This window comes from Lepidochelys kempii, chromosome 26 (genome assembly GCF_965140285.1).
Source record: "Lepidochelys kempii isolate rLepKem1 chromosome 26, rLepKem1.hap1, whole genome shotgun sequence".
In the NCBI taxonomy this organism is placed as follows: domain Eukaryota; kingdom Metazoa; phylum Chordata; order Testudines; family Cheloniidae; genus Lepidochelys; species Lepidochelys kempii.
Window position 1 is genome coordinate 10,618,348 of NC_136405.1, and position 17,412 is coordinate 10,635,759.

Below are 17,412 nucleotides of genomic sequence, written 5' to 3' on the forward strand. Positions count from 1 at the left end.
ATGCTCAAATGAATTGGTTAGTCTCTAAGGTGCCACAAGTACTCCTTTTCTTTAATCCACTTTCTATTCTGAATTATCTTCATCCGCTTTGGAAGCAGATTAGGATGACTCGGAATAAGTGTGTCCACACATGGCATTAATCAGAAATAGTTAATCTGCTTTAAATTCACATTTTACCTTATTCCTGATTGTCTTTTATGTGTAACAAGCCCTTAGCATCTTCAATTTAAGGAGAGCAATTTCTACATCACAAAACCCACCACAGTGTGGCATCTTCCTTGCATTTCCTCAAGGCTTGAATAGACAAGTCCCGTCTCCCAGATCCCTGCTGTCTTGCTATGTACTTTTTGTATATTTCATTTGACAGCCTGAATATCGGTGTTCTGAGCCCAACTGCGGTGGATATTTGGGCAACACTGAGTCATTGCTTTAGAATTGGGGATACACATGGAGCTCAATGAGACAGTCCCTAATCAGCCTGTACAACACAGGGGTGGTCAGAGCAGAATCACGCCTTGTATGTGGATACAGACATTTCCGTGCTGTGATGCCTGACGTTATGGTAATGTGCTGCACTTCACCTACCGCATGCTCGCTGCACCTCAGATGCATGCTTCTGAAATGCATTGCCCTTGAACAATGAGTTGTAACAGGAAATACAGACCATGACTGCTTTCATTGCATTGTGCTCACGGCCTGGCTGTTCCTCCTGTTCAAGGCAACTTCCCTCTGCCCCTGCCGCAGGGGGTTCCCAGTGTGGGCACTGATGTTTGTCCATGAAATGATCTCGCTACATTATCATGTGTTTGACAAGCTGTTTCTTAACTTTTAGGACTGGGAGGGGGTGAATTTGCTTCTCCTTTTTTATACTGCAATGGATCTCCTTTCATAGAGGTGAAGCACACTGCTTCAGGCATGCTAGGTGAGCCTTTCAAAGTGAACAAAGTCTCCATGCAAATAGTGATGCTTTGCTTTGCACTGAAGTACTAATATGAACCGGTTAAGGCACATCACTGCCCTCTGCTGGATGGAATCGGAACTGCATAGCTGTGTGTCAGAGACCCTGCACTGCTCACAGATGAATGCCTATTCAGCTCCCGTGGAGTCTGTTGGAGCTGGAGGCTCTGGAGGTCTGACTCAGCTGCACTCCATGAATGCGTGAGCAGGATCGAGATGGCCACCGACTCCCTTTCCACATGGTGCCGTCCATGTGAAGCTCCCGCTAATAGTGGGTATTGACCCCATTTTGCAGAAGAAAGGAGTGAGGCACTGAACAGTGAAGTGGCTTTCCCCAGGCCACATGTTGAGTCAGTGGCTGAGTCAGGTAGAGAACCCAGTGGTGGAATCCTGGCCCTGCCGAAGTCAATGGGAGTTTTTGCTATTGATTTAAATGGGGACAGGATTTCATCTCCAGGCCCCTGCTCTAACCATTGAATAATGCTGCTCACTTGTAATCATAACCAGCCCCCCTCAGAGTAATTCACATTCCCCCACAGCAGAGCGTATTGTTCCGAAGTCTGCTCCGGAGTAGGATTTCCAGCGGACATCCACCTCGCACCCTCCAGGACAGTGTTTCGGCTTTCACTGCTGTATGTCCCCTGCTCTCTCACTCCCCGACGCCCCCACTTCACAGGCAGGGCTTAAGTTGTAATGAAAGAGGTGCCGGAGCTCAAGCAATTTTTTACATTCATAACAAATGCAGCAAGCCCGAGGTGCCGGGGCTATGAATTGCCAAGCCCAGAGGTGCTGGGGCTCAGCCCCAGCAAAAATTAAGCACTGGGGGGCAGGCCTTAGTGTGTTGCAGAGTGCACGAGGTCTGGGTGAGTAGGGCCAGCTTCACCAGTGCCCTGCACCTAGTGCATTTGTTTCCACTAGTGCAAAGTGTGTGCAAACACTGCCCTTCTGATCTGGCACCATCCTATGCCCATTTTGCACATATCTCTAGGATGATTCAAGGTGCCAAGCAACTGTAAGTCGACCCTTGTCTCTTTGGAAAAAATGCAGGTTTCCAGGTCAGGCACAGATATTACCTGCATACTTGCCCAGCCAAGCTGACCTGCCTCTAAGTTCCTATTTTAGGGGTTTAGTTGGTAAAACTGCAGCAGGTTCCCAGAGCGGCCAGTCTGCTCTTCAGTTTAACATTTCCTGAAACTGAATGCTGGGCTATACCCCTCAGCCACGAGGCAAACGCTCAATCTTTTCGAGCACATCAATTGCACAGAAAGGACACCCACTTCCTCAAATGCAAAGAAAACAAACCCAGAAGCTCTGCTATTTATCAGTGCTTTTCAGTGAAGCCAGAGGCTGGTGGATGAAATGCAGCCGTGACTTCAGCTTCTCTGAATTAGAGTGTGACTGAGGTATTATCAAAGGGGGACTTGCAAAAGGGCCAGCCAAGAGGCTTATGGTGCGTCTGAAAAGCAAAAGAGAAAGCTTTGCAAAAAAGAAGAAGAAAGATAGAAAAGTACTTTTATGGGGTTGCTTAAGAGCTGAGCACAGGAGGAAGTGCATTGGCAAATCAACCTCAAGCGAGACTTCATTTTTCAAGCAAGCTCCAGAGGGAATCAAAACAGGGCCCGGGATTAGAAGAAGTGTCACAGTACAGAGACACTTGGAAAAATAGCTACGTTTAAAAAGCCAACTAAAACCCTGGTTCAAAATGTCCCTCAAGCTGCCGCGGAATTGGGATTTCAACCTGAAAATGGATGCTGCAAAAATAGGTACTGTTATTTTTTTATACCCTTAAATTCCTGCCTGAATCAGGGGCCTGTCTGGCCAATGGATCTGATGAAGTGACTCCAGCCTCTGTGCCCACAGTGGGCCAGGTCCTCAGCTGGAGTATATCAGCATAGCTCTGTGGATGTTAATTCACGCCGCTTTACATCAGCTGGGGATCTGGAGGGCTTTAGGGCAAAGCAACGTGGTAGCATGAGATCTGAGAAGTTTGAGTGTTTTTCTCAGTCGCCTTTGCTTGGATTCAGAGGGGTTGGCAACAGCGTTGTGCTTTCATTCGCTGAAGCCTGGTGCTTTCTAGACTGCTGACCAAATGAAGGCTCATGATGATGGCCCACTAGTGTGATCTGGTTATTACAGGACTGGGAATGAGGAAACCTGGCTTCCGACACTGACTCAATCGATGTGTGACCTTGGGCAAGTCACTTAGGCCAGAATTTTCAGATGGGCTCAGCACCCACATTCAACGTGAAGCACTCAAAAATCTGTCCTTGAGCTCTTTTGAAAATCTAGCTCTGTATATCTCGGTGACTTGGTTCCCCATCTGTAAAATGGGGTTAACAATATATTTGTAAAACACTTTGAGAGCCTTGGATGTTGTGAAACACTTTCAGGTCTACCAGTGAAATAAGATTTGGGTATTGTTAGTTTTATCCTATCATAACTGTGGATTCCATGTGTGGCCATCTGAGACTATGAGATGTAGAAGGTTAGGTCACGAGGTGGGGCTGAACTACAAAATTTAGATTCAGGCCTAGACTGGGATTTGAAACCATCCAAAAACTGGGGTATGTTTCTTAGGCCAACAGACCCCAGTCATCGGCGGGTGGGATTGAACCTGGGACCTCTGGAGCTTAGTGCATGAGCCTCTACCGCATGAGCTGAAAGTCAACTCACTGTTAGCTAAGGCTGAAGAGCAAACTCATTTTATCTCTCTCTTTAAGTGGTCTCGGTGTCGCTAGATGGGACAGAACACCACACCAAGAAGGTATGTGGGTTACATGTTTAGATCAAGGTATTCAGTTCAGCCTATTAAAGCACAGAGGTTGCTACAAATTCGGTATCAGATTCTGGTTTGGATACAGCTGCTCAGATACCACACTGATGGACACAGTATAAATACCCAGATAGGTAGCTAGATACATTCCATCGCCTCTGGTTAAAGACTGGGTTGTTTGGATTCAGGGGTTTGGTTCAGCCCCTTCCCTATGTTGCTGGAAAGGTCATTTCTCCTTGATTTGCAATAATTGATCATTGAGTTTGATGTCATGATATTTTAGACATCCTTTATACACACAGACCTGAAAAGAAATTAGAGTGACACACTAGATGTTCTTCTCACTGATTACAAATCTGAATGGAAAACAGACCGGGCTAGTGCGGGCCAAATACATGGTCTTGTGGCATTAGTCAGGGGAATCTCCTTTGGGGATGCTCTGCATTGTGAAAGGGGGTTTGAGGATGCATACAGAACTGTACCCCCTCAGCTGCCTCTACAAACCAGAGTCAGAATGAAAGTAAGAGAAGAAAAAGGGTCCCACGCACAGAGGAAACAGTGACTCTGCGTTGGGTTTGCCGACCCACTTGCCTATGTTACCAGCCACCTCTGATGAATGATCAAAGAGTTCCTTCATACAGAGAGGCCTGTGCAAGGCACCACCCTTATTAGGTAATCTCCTGTTTTAAGAGACCTCCCCAAATATGACATCTGATAAGCACAGTTTGGCTCCACTTTTATTAGAAGGCCACCTCCATTAAGGAACCAGTTTTTTCCAGACCCATGGAGAGTTTGTGCTAAGGGACTCGCCTCTCATCGGCTCTGAAGATGATGGGTCAGGGCTGGCACAAGGCTGTGACATTTAAAGGGGGCATTGGGTCTTTATCAGGGTCACCAGGGTTGCAGCTAATGCTGTGAATGAATTCACATAGCTCTGCTGGCTAAAATTAAGGCCCCCAGCCCCACTAGGGGCTTCAGAATGTCGGACATAGGACTGGAAGGGACTTCCTGGGTCATTGAGTCCAATCTCCTGCTATGGTAGACAACCGCATCCTATAATCCAGCTCACAAACTTATTATGCTCCATCTTAAAACTAGCTGCTTGCCCCCACTGCTCCTGTTTGAAGGCGTGGGGCCTCGGTCTTCCGAAAGAGAGAGTTATTATTTATTGTTTGTAACCCAGCACCTTGGCACCACAGGTGTGGACCCAGACCCCATTCTGCTAGGTGCTGTACAAACCCAGAGCAAAAGAGATGAATTGCTGTTGGAATTTGCTAGCGATAAAAGTCTGCCTCATGTCTGCTTTGCCCTAACCTGGCAGTCCCAAGGAGAAGCAGCAGTTTGAGGACCTTGCATGATGGAACAGGCTTTTTGGAGACCCTGCTGATCAAGCATATTGACAGTCCCTGTTTAATTTCCCTGTGATCGCTCCTTATGTTTTTTATTTACCCACGCTGGTCAGTATTACACAGCAGCTCTGGTTGAGTCACTGTGGCATTTAGTTCACATGATCTAGGGGTTTGAGCACAAGACTCAGATGCCTGTTACTCCTGAGGTCCATTCCCAGCTCTGACACTGACTCCATTTGTGAGTCTGGGTTCAGTCACTTTGCCTTTCAGTGCCTCAGTTTCCCCATCTACAAAATGGGGGAAGTGATAAACTTCTGTCTCCTGGGATGGAGTGAGGGGAGACGTCGTGTATGGTGCTTTGAACATTCAAACCTCCAGGGCAATGGGTGTGCAGATGACCACTTGGTAGGTGCAGAAGCGTGGTACTGGCTCCCTGCACGGGGTGAATTCCACACAACAGTTGTTACATCACACCCTTGATTTCCCCTGAGCTGAAGGAACCTCATAAAGGATGACCTGGTCTCTACTGCGCTGGGCTTGAATCTGAATCAGATCCAACCTGCCCCACCTGGCTCTCTTGCACATGAGGTGGTCTGTCTTCGCTGCACAGGTAACTCGGGGTCTTGCCTCTGGGCCCCTCCTGTCCATACACAAAAACCTCTCGCTTGAGTTTTGTGGTGTTAGCTGGCCTGACTGGGGGTATAGGTGAGAGCCCGGGGGCCTTATTCACTGTCACTTTGGGCTGAGGACGCAGGCTAATCCGTGGGAGTGCTTGTAGTCTCCTCGTGCCTTCCCACAATTCCCCTCCTGTCCCCAGATGAGTTCTCCCACAATTCACTGGGAACGAAACACCATGCGGCTCAGTTCACTGCAGCCCAAAGAACCCTGGGAGATGGCCCCCAAAGTCCTTAGCGACACTCACGGCGGAGCGCAACAGCGGGGAAGATGCAATGACACAGCCAGGGCTTTGCAGTGCGGCTAGGCTAGGCTAGCCTCAGAGCTGAGACCTGAGTTAGCCCCTGATAAGGGCTAGGCTAACCTGAGAGCTGAGAGCTGGGCTAGGCTAACCTGAGGCCAATCACCTGAGTTAACGCTGCAGTGCAGGCCTACTCTCCTTGCCTGAGAGGTGTGTCGCATACTTGTTGTCTGCATTTGAAGCAACAGGAAATGATTTCATAACTTGCAGATGTTGCTCTGCCCACAATACGAGCAGATGGAGGGATGGGTACAGAAGGCCTCGTGAAACTGGCTTCCAGCAGTTAACCGGCTGCTAGTGCCACTCCAGTCCTGTTCTCCAGTGTTATTCCCCCCGCACCCTGCACCTCCCATCTCAGCCAATGGCTGCCCTCACCTTCAGAAGCCAAATTACCTCTTCTCTGGTGGAGACTGGGGACCGATATTTACAGCAGGGCCTTTGCAAAGCTCAGAGACTGAGCTCTAATCCTGCACTTCCTTCATCTGGACAAAACCCTGTGGACTTCAGAGGGATCAGGAGTTGGCTCTATAGCTGGTCGCTACCTACCTCCAAAATAGAAAGCATTAGTCATGAAAAAAACAAGAGCGGAGGGGCCACAAATATGGGAGAAGCTCCTACGATACCGGAGTGCAAGGCCACACCTCACGGGGGACACCCTTTTGGAGAGTGTATCTCCCTGCCCCTGCTACCTCCGCCCGTGTGACCTCACCTCCCGGCCCGTGCGGCCTCGTGACAATGCGTGCGAGGGCACGCCGGCAGGGTGCACCAGGGGCACGCTTCAAAATGGTGTTGTCCAATACCAGACTATACCACGCTCCAGTTTTGTCTTAGTATCAGATGGGGGACAACCTAAGACAAGCGGTTTAAAATCAGACGGATGACCTGCCCAGTGATTTACCTGCCCAGGGGTGCAATGGTAGCAAAAAGAAATGGGTGAACTAACTGAAACTGAACTCCATATTTCCCAAATGAGTCGTGGGTCAACTCCCCTTACCCACATTTACCCTTGACTACCCTACTGGTCCTGCCAGTGGCTTTAGCTGCAGTGGCTCCCATCCCTTTCGGTCCCCTCCCCTGCAGGGGACGTGCAGTGGCTGACTCTAAGTACGCATGCCAGGGCTGGAGTAGAGCTTATCAGGGGCTAACTCAGTGTGGTTTGTGCCTCATGCTTTTGTTTTTAACACACAGCAATTTCCAGTCTGTGGCTGCAGAAATGCCAAATAAATAGGAGGGTGGGGTCTGATTTGCCCATTCCACGAGTCCCCATAAGAGCAGGGATTCTGCGTTTGTGTAAGGAGGGTTCTTTAGACAGCAATCCAGTCTGTAGAGTTGTTCATTTCATCTTCTCTCATGCCTGCCCATTGGAAAATAATTACAACAGCCCATCTACTCACTGATTTCTCAGCCATCCTCATTGGTCATCCTGATTTCAGCTCGCGTCTCTCTTAGCTTCAAGCAGGGATGTGATTGTCGTCATTTTCTATAGCTAATGGAGAGAGTTGGATTTTCTCTTCTAAGCCTTTGGAGGGAAATACCTAGACTCCAGGAACCACAGACTGAAACCCCAGCAGGTTCCATTTCGCCCATACTCGGCCCTTTGGATTGGGTTACAAATATATAAAAGGTTGTTCTAAAGAGAATAGTGATCAGTTGTTCTCCATTTCCACCAAGGGAGTCATCAACTTGTTTTGCAGCAAGGAATCTTTAAATATTCATGGTAAATAGGCCTAATGGCCTGCGATGGGATGTTAGATGGGGTGGGATCTGAGTTACTACAGAAAATTCTTTCCTGGGTGTCTGGCTGGTGAATCTTGCCCATATGCTCAGGGTTTAGCTGATTGCCATATTTGGGGTCGGGAAGGAATTTTCCTCCAGGGCAGATTGGAAGAGGCCCTGGAGGTTTTTCGCCTTCCTCTGTAGCACAGGGCACGGGTCACTTGCTGGGGGATTCTCTACTCCTTGAAGTCTTTAAACCATGATTTTTCGCAGGAGTGGGTGGGTGAGATTCCGTGGCCAGCATTGTGCAGGAGGTCGGACTAGATGATCATAATGGTCCCTTCTGACCTTAGTATCTATGAGAGTTAGGTTAGATATTAGGAAAAACTTTCTAACTATAAGGATAGCTAAACAGTGGAACAGCTTATTGAGGGAGGTTGTGGCATCCCCGTCATTAGAGGTTTTTAAGAAAAGGTGAGACAAACACCTGCAGGGATGGTTTAAGTTCACTTTGTCCTGCCTCAGCAGAGGGGAATGGCTTAGATGACTTCTACATTTCTATTATTCTATGAAACTGTATGAAATTAAGGTCTCCTGATGGTTTTGACACCAACGCTATTTTGGGCTAGGCATTAACAAACGAGCAGAATTATAATGAGAACCGGTTGAAAAAACCAAAACAAAACCCTTTGCTTTTTGCCAAGAATTTCAATCAAAGCTTTCAGAGTAGCAGCCGTGTTAGTCTGTAGCCGCAAAAAGAAAAGGAGGACTTGTGGCACCTCAGAGACTGACAAATTTATTTCAGCAGAAGCTTTCGTGAGCTTCAATCAAAGCTTTGTTTGTTTTCATTGAAATGTCTTGAGCTTTTGTTGAAAACCCCAAATCTGAAACATTTTTGGTTGTCAGGTTTTTATTTTTTTCAGTGTCAAGGAACATGGATGTTTTCAGCAGAAGAAGTGACCAGGAACTTTTGTTGATTGTCTGGATATTTAAAAAAAAAAAAAAAAAAGTTCTTCTGAAACGAGCCAGTAACTGATTGGGCATTGTTGTATTCTAAGGTGTTACCTACACAGAAAAATTGAACTGCAATAACAATGCCGTTAAAGTGCTTTTTTATTGGAAGGGTCCAGCTTTTCATTTTATCCACCCCCCCCAGGTAACCCCTAAACACCATGCTGGGGATGGGTGGAGCCCTGACTCGGGTGGAAGAGTGCCAGGTGCTGACTCATCAGCATCACTTTTTCAGTGGTTCAGTCATGCAGACACAGTTACACCAATCTAAATGAGCTTAAACCAGGATAGCTTATTCTTGTATGGGAAGGGGAACAATCTTTACTACCACTACAAGGCATCTGAATGCTGGTATAACGGCGTCCACCCTGTAGTGGTAAAAAGTCACACCCATAATCACCACATTTTAGGGTTGCCAACACCGTATTTCAAAAATAAGGGACTGTTTTCTTAGCAGCCCCGCCACACCCCCCCCCTAATATTATTATTGTCATTATTATTAATAATAATAAAGTGGTACTCACCTACATTCCCCAGGGGTATTTCTTGCTGCTTTTTGCAGCACTCAGCAACTCCCAGTCTTGTCGTACAGAGATGAAAAAATAAGGGACGTGCCTTGTAACAGGGAACTACTGGCAACCCTACCATATTGATACCAAATCCGTATCAAATTTGCAACGGCGCAAAAAACTGGCCACTTCCCTCACTGTCAGCTTCCCCAACAGCCAGCAGAGGGCGCTCTGTGGTTGTAGTTGTGTTTCCACTTTCACGGGAAGGAGGGCATTGTGTTAGCCCTGATGTTCTGTACAAAGCATGACTTTAAATGGGCACACGTAATAAGGAGCTGTGTGGCCAGTTTGCAGGTTTGTCTCTGAAGGCAAGTTGCTTCGGGGGATGACATGCAGCCGTTGCTTCTGAATGCACAGCAGCAACTCTGGCCAGGAAGTTGGTACTGGACGCGAAGGAGGAGCCTGGCTCACTAAAACCACGCCGGTGGAATTTTAGGCAGCCAAGAGGCAATGACCCCCAATTGAGTAGGATCAGGGCAGTGGGTTTAACACCCCTCTTTGTGCAGAGCTTCCTTTACTTCTTACTGGAACAATGGCAGCTCGCCCACCTGCAAAGTAACCCCGAAATCACTCTGCTGGGGCAATGGGCTTAGCCCTCAGTCAGGAGGAAGAGCGCCACCGTGGCTTGCAGCTCATCTCCCAGGCATGTGTAAGAGCATGGAAGGGCTGAGTGAAGAAGCAGCACTGACCAAGCAGGGTGCATGTGGACATGGCCCATTGTTTCCTAGCTGAAGGGGCAGCGAGAGTGTTTAGAGGGAAACAGTCAAAATCAGAAGCATTTAACAAAAGGAAGCAGCTCAGAATGTGCCAAGCTCACAGTTGTTATCAGCTTCCTGTTCCGCAACAGTGGCGAAAAGAGGGCCGGGCCGAACCACTACCACAACAAACCACTACGAACCGCTGGGACCATCCAGAGAAGCAAAGGCAAAGGTGCCCGGGCACCTGCAATTCAAAGCCCAGGAACGAAAACGGGTTCAAGGTGAAAGCTTTAAAGAGGCCTCGTTCGCAAACCTGAGCGGGCCTTTCTGCACACGGGGGCTGGGCTCCAAGCTTGTGAAAGCGGGAACCCATAGAGCCCCTGTGGTTTCTGGCCTGAAACCTGCAAAGGGAGTCAGTCTTATGCACGGCTCTGCATAGATAGTGAATTACAGAAGCCTCTCCGTTGTGTTAAGTCCCCTACTGGCATAGAGGGGCCTTAAAGGGGGAGGAAACAGGCCCGAGAAATACTCCCTACACCAGCTCTGTTCCCAGCATGCCGGGGTTGGCGGATGGTGTGGGGTGAGAAGGCTGGGCTGTGGTCGGAGTACACTGCATTCCAGATATTCTTTGCTCCCTACAGCCCATTAGGGGACTAGGGGAACTGGAGAGCAGCCCTGATGCTGGCCCCAAACTACCCCAGAATACAGGAACACATGACCTAAATCCTTGACCGGAGAGCAGGGACAGTCCAACCGAGCATCAGTGCCAGGCCCTGGACAGAGCTTTGGGTTCAGGGATGATTGGCTCCATCTCCTTTAGAAGTGCAAATGTGTTTTCACAGCCCTGCAGTGCTGTGTCCACCTTGCTACTTTCCCCACAGCACAGCCGCACGCAACCCACACTCCATCCCATCTGCTCCCCAGACTGTGTTGGTAATCAGTGCAGGCTAGGAAAGCTAGTCCATAATGCCTCAGCAGGGGACATAAGGCCTGCAGGACAGACACAAGGAGCGGAGCCTGGAGCACATAGGGCACTGCACTCTGGGAGGTATTTGGGCAGCCGCAGGACCAGCCAAACCACTCACACAGGCAAACAACTACGTCACAGCCCAGACCCAGTGGTATGGATGCATGTCCCGTTATAGTTACAGTCCGTTATAGGAATTGGGTGGTATCCCTTTAAATAGTTTGGGAGCCCTCTACTTTGGGGCCTCTCTGTCTTTTATTGCAGAAGCCACCAGAACCTAACCGGGCTGCAGTTGTTGTGTATATCTGTAGGCCTTGTATGTTTATATAAAGCCAGTGCACACAGTTATTGAGGACCCAAATTAACTGTGTGGTTTCATCATCTTTGTGAGGAGAGCAAAGGCACAAGTTACTAACCAGGTACTTAGCATGTTGCAAGTGGGTGTGAAGCCAGTTTGCAGCCAGTCAACACCACTGACTGTCTACCAGTTCAGAGAATTTGTAGCATAGACGGGCCTTAAAGCTTCCCTGATCGTTGTACTACAGTAGCACCGAGAGGCTCCAGCCAAGATCAAGACCCCAGCATGCTAGGGTAAGCACATACCTAGTGAGAGACACCCCCTACCCTTACGTCTCAATGGATAACACACAGAGAGGGGAAATGACTGGCATAAGGTCACACAGCAAGTCACCAAGTCAGTGGCAGCTCCAGGATTAGATCCCACTTCTGCTGGGCTCCCAGTCCAGTACCTGAGCCACGAGACAACACTGCCTCCCCTAGTGTGACTCTCTATTGATTTACCCTTATTCCAGTGCCATATGTTTACCTCACAGCTACCCCATTCCATTCTGCATCAGACATCACAAACGGATAGGGACTTGCCCTGCAAAATTCAGAGACAGGTCTGGATTTTCAGCATCTCTAAAGGCCAAACAAGTTTGGAGCTTAGTGCATTCTAAGAGCAAGGGAGAAGCTGCAAAACTGGGGCCCAAATGCAGGATTCCAACCCCCTTCCCCTCCTAATGCGCTGGTAGCATATTTGTTTTCCATTGGCCGACCAGTAATCACAATCCCGGTACCTAAATTACTCCTTAAAACCTTTACAAAGAAGGGTAGATTAGAGATGGGACCAAAGCAAAACTCCAGCTCCAAGCACAGCCTATTTCCCGAGGCTTTGTTAGCTTAGCCAGGTTGGAGAGGCTTGTAAATATGCTGAGAAAACAGACTGATGCTGCTTCCTTTCTATACATTCCCCTGTGGCTAACACATCCCTCCCTGCGGGGTGGTGCCTTGCAGCTGAACACAGTACTGACCTTCACTTTGACAGCCTGCTGACAGTATCTACCCCCATTTCAGAGAGAATGGTTCTCAGGCAAGTTACTCGAAGTGAGCTGTAGCTCACGAAAGCTCATGCTCAAATAAATTGGTTAGTCTCTAAGGTGCCACAAGTACTCCTTTTCTTTTTGCCTTTATGATAGCGCTGATAGAGGAAAACAGCTGGTTCCCAGGCCCTGAGTTCATTTGCAAGTATGTAATCACTGGGAAAGTCATTGGAATGGGACAGGTTTTTGGGCCAAATTCCGAGGAGGTGTAAAAAGCACAGAGATTTTCCTTCCCTGGGACTTCCAGAGCCTCTGGGGAATATATAATTTGACCCATCCCCACTTCAGCCTTATGCTGCTGACAAACAGAAAAAGAGACACGTTGTTGGGGGTGGCAGGCGGGGCCAGGGGATGCTCCAGGGTAGACGCACGGGACAGCAGCGAGGCCAGGGAAGAGACCCGGCCCCGAATACTGGCGGAGCCACCCCCCGTGCCCTGAATATTGCTGGAGCAAGGGCACCAGGGGCCCACATAACTCGCTGCCCCTGCAAGGCTGTCCACTTGAGCTGGGAGGCTGGCGGTGGAGACTTACCCTTACAGTCTAACCTCACCCTAATGCAGACTGTGGCAGGGTTTAGCCCGCAAGAGCCATGCATAAAGCCCATCTGACTGCTTCTTCCACGCCCAAAATAAATGCAGTTATGCCCTGGCGTTGAACTTTGTACAAACAGCCTGGCCTTGGTGAGTCAGCTGCCTCTGAAAACCGAGCGTGAGTATTGTTGGGTATGGGAGAATCAGCTAAGGTCCAGCTATTCAAAAAAGCTTAGCATGCTGGGCACTGTTGAGCATGTTTGAAAATCTGGGCCTTACTTAGCTGCTAAATAGGTCCGAGCTCCATCCTCACACCTTCAACAAAAGTTGGTAGCCTAGTCGGGATGGGTCTTTAACAGTGAGGCAACATTTTCCTGGCAACTTTGACGAGCCTTTAAATTAGTTATTTAGCCCAGGGAGTTACCTACTGACCATCACTGAAGGCTTTACTATAATAATTAGAGCTAGACAAAATTTTTCAGACTAAACTTTTTTTCCCCGCTGTAAAATGCAGATTCAGGGCTGAATCTGAACTGAGCTGCAGGGTGTAAAATCCGGGAATAACCCGGAACATTTTGAACTGAAACATTTTCAGAATTTGTGTCAAATTGCATCGGTCAGGAAAAAAACCACAGAAACAAAAAGAAAATCAGGAAAAAATGGAAATGGTTCATTTTGACATTTTCTACATGAACATTTGGATTTTTCAAATCCAAATGACTTTTGTGGCTTCGAAATGTAGTTCAATTTTAATTAAAAAAAAAAACGGTGAGAAAACACTCAAAAATGAAATGGTTTGCTGAAAAATTGTCATTTCGGGTCCATCTGAAACAATTTTTTTCCTTCTGACTATTTGGTTCCCTCAGCGAACTGAAAAATCACTCAGTCATTCTCACTGCTCTCTAGTAATAATGATGCTTTGCTGTTTTATAGAACTTTTCACCTGAGGATCTCCCAACAAATACTGGGCTAAATCCTAAACGCTGGACTAGTGGAACTAGGGACTTGTCTACAGGATGGGGTAACGTGTTGCATGGGGGTGCAAATTTTAAAGTGCACTAATGTTGCACATTGTGTAGCGTTGCACGTTAATTGGTCCATGTAGATCCTGCTCGTGCACACTAAAGGTTCCTCAGTGTGCTTTTCAGAAAGCATTATGTTAAAGCTCACCAGCAGGGTCTACCTGGCCCGGGGGCAGCATATCAGTGCGCTTCAGAAATCAGACCCTGGGGAGCGCATTACCCCCTTCCCCCCGTGTAGGTAAGCCTTCAGAGGAGCGTTCCATTAGTTAGCTACTCCTCACAACCACCTTGCATGGTTCTAAAATCCCCATTTGACAGATGGGGAATGTGAGGTACAAAGAAGTTAAGTAAGTTGTCCCAGTGAAAAGCAGGGCTGGGAATAGAAGCCAGGAGTCCAGGCTCTCAGTGCATTAGCATGTGGCGTGAGAAGCTCAAGCCGGCATTCAGTTCACATAACAGCGCTCTGTGCAGGTCTTTGGTTTTGCTTTGCAGTGAGAGTGGGAATGTCAGCAGCTCACACACAAGTGATGCCGTAGCACCTGGAAGAGCAACTGAAGGCCTTGTCCGTGCCAGGCCACTGGTATAGCTGTACTGGTGTCAATCAGACTGTACTCGTGCAAATCATGTCAACACGAGGGGTTTGCACTGCTGGCTAGAAACCTATGCATTCATTTCGATCCATCCCAGCACGGCAATGCCTGTTAGGAGATGGTAGATTAGTAGATTGTACAGAGCGAGGAGATCCTGCTGTTGTTACCACTGCGGTATCTTTGGGGGTGTTGCTACTGCATTAGCTACCTTTGCCTCTGAAATAAGGCACCGGAAACACAGTGACTGTCTCGAGAAATGTGCAGGGCTGTAAAGAGGTGATGGTCCAGTAATGGACTTACTCTGCTGCAAGGAAAATTCAAGTTTAATATTAAAGAGGAGCTTCCTAACTATTAGAGAATGGACCAATCTGCTGAGGGAGGTCTGAGGAATCACCATTACTGGAGATATAATAGCTACAGTACCACAGATGGGCTTGGAATATAATGATGAAAATGATGGGCCCGATTCTTCAGTGCCTGCTGCCTCGTGCAGTCCTTTATGCTAGTGCAAAGTGAGTATAACATTTATTAAAATTTGCAGTACAGTGGGGTCTAGAGACCCCAACTGAGGTCAGGACCCCAGGGCGCTAGGTGCTGTCTGTACACGTCGTGTCAGACAGTCCCTAAGTTATACTCCAAATGGACAAGATCGACAAAGGGTGGGAGAAAGCAAGTATCATTATCCCCATTGCATAGATGGGGAGCTGAGGAACAGTGAGGTTAAAGTGACTTGCCCCTGGTCATATAGGAAAACTGTGGCAGAGCCAGGAATCTCCTGAGTCCCAGTCCAGTGCCTTAACCATAAGACCATCCCCTTCACTTCCATTGTACTGCCCCTGAGACCGGAGCATGCTGATGCCGTAGCATCTGCACACAGGATGGCCCAAGGGGCCAGGCAGGTTACCTTTAGGGTCTCTGTCTTCACTCCAGAGTTAGCCTGGGGTCTAGCCTGAGTGTTGCCCCAACCCCTTCAATCTACATAGAACATCTCACCCGGGCGTGAGGGTGCTTTAACGTCATGGCTGAGATTATAGGCTACATCTTGGATTTTACTTCAGCCCAGGCTGGCAACCAGCCTACTTTGCAGTGAGAACTCAGCCTCATCCAGCCCGGGTGCTTAGTCTGCCAGTCCTATCCCGGTTACACTTGTACAGCATTTGAACAGAGAGATGCCATCCAAGAAATCCTTCTCCAGTGCTGCAGTTGGCCAGAAGCTGATATACCTGCCTTCTGGTGTGGTGTGATGTCAGTAAGACCCGTAGGAGCATTTCCGTAGGAAGGACAGACGAGACAATACTCTGCAAATGAGGTCACAGAGTGGCCCACTTCAATGCACCACTCAAAGCCACAGGAGGTCTTGTTAGAAATCCGGCCCCGCACATGGGCCAGTACAGAACCATTGTGGAGGCAGCCACACAGGTCTGGCTCGGGTAGAGGTCTGTCGTGGGGACGCTCCACTCCCGCTAAACGACCCCAGGCAATCTCTGCTGTGAATACTTGTGCATAGACAGCACCTTTTGTCCCTCTCATTTGCCATGTTATGGTAGCCTCCTGGATGGTGCTTTTCATCAGAACGGAGCTGTCAGCCAAGAGCTCGCACTTGTCTGGTTGCTGTGCGTGGGAGCGTGGGTTGTAGTACAACAGGGATGGAGTGGTTTCAAGTTTGCCCAGTCCTGGTTTAACACATTAGAAGCAGGTTGTGGTTTTGCAAAACAAACATTTGCAGAACTGCACTTGCCTTAGGGGGGCTGCGCTCTTCGGACAGCAACATTCAGTTTAATGGAGTCAGATTTTCACTCTGTCCAGCCCTCATGCTCTGCATCATCCTCTAAAAATCCTAACCCGCTGAGTAAACATCCCGTGTGGCATGAAGGGATGCGATCAGGGAGTAGGAATGCCCCTGTTTTGTTAGCATGTTCTGAATCTTTCTCAGGGGGCTTGAATAACAGGGACGTGTTAGCAACAGAATTTTGAATCGTTCTAACTCCCGAGGTTCTGATCAGGAAACCCTCGTTTTGATCCTGCTTGTTGAGGCTGTGGTCTCAGGGTGCGTCTACACTGCAAAGCACCACGCATGGCACTGCATCTCAGAGCCCGGGTCAATTGGCTCAGGCTCACGGGGCTTGGGGTGCAGGGCTAAAAGCGAAGGTGTCGATATTCGGGCTCAGGCTGGAGCCAGGGCTCTGAGACCCTCCCCACAAACTGAGTTTCAGAACCCAGGCTCCAGCCCAGGCCTGAACATCTACACTGCCCTTTTTAGCAACCCTCCGCCCCCCTCCGCAAGCTCTAATCAATTGACCCAGGCTCTGAGACTTGGCACCGCAGATTTATCATTGCAGAGCAGATATACCGTAAAGGAGTTTGGCATTTAAATCCCATTGAAAAGCCCACCCTAAATCCAGATCCATATAGGGAGGAACGTCCCATATCAACATATGCCCAGGAACAAAAAACCTGATTCTCTACTGCCGCGCACCTGGAGGAGTTCTTTGCACTCGTGCAAAGTGAGTGTGAAACATAACGAAATCGGACCGGTAGCATTATGCAGCCACTCTGCACAGGTGCATGTGACTAGATGAGTGGAAAGAGGCAGGCTTCTGTCTTGCAGCGACAGAGTGGGGTCTTCTTCTGGAGGTGTTTTAATGGCAAAGGCAGGGAGCTGGGCTGTATTCAGGCCTCACTGACATTCCCCTAAACTGCAATGCTCCCTCTAGGTGCTAGACTTAGGGATGCATGAGGTGCTGCAGCACCCTCTGGCTTGAAGCGGTTTCCATCATATTCAGGGTTTACAGTTTGGTTCGATGGCTCTCAGCACCCCCACTGTACAAATTGTTCCAGCCCCCCTGACACTCCCTGACCACAGAAAGAACC

The 17,412-nt window shown here is 48.5% G+C and overlaps 1 protein-coding gene across 1 annotated transcript in view; it reads left to right on the top strand.

Annotated features, from left to right (window-relative positions):
• The first annotated feature begins 2,281 nt into the window (after nucleotides 1-2,281).
• ARHGAP25 (Rho GTPase activating protein 25) overlaps nucleotides 2,282-17,412 on the top strand; it is a 46,562-nt gene continuing 31,431 nt past the window's right edge. Inside the window, exon 1 of the mRNA XM_073324890.2 lies at nucleotides 2,282-2,720. Coding sequence (XP_073180991.1) covers nucleotides 2,660-2,720 — 61 coding nt within the window. The 5' untranslated portion in view covers nucleotides 2,282-2,659. The remainder of the gene's footprint in view (nucleotides 2,721-17,412) is intronic.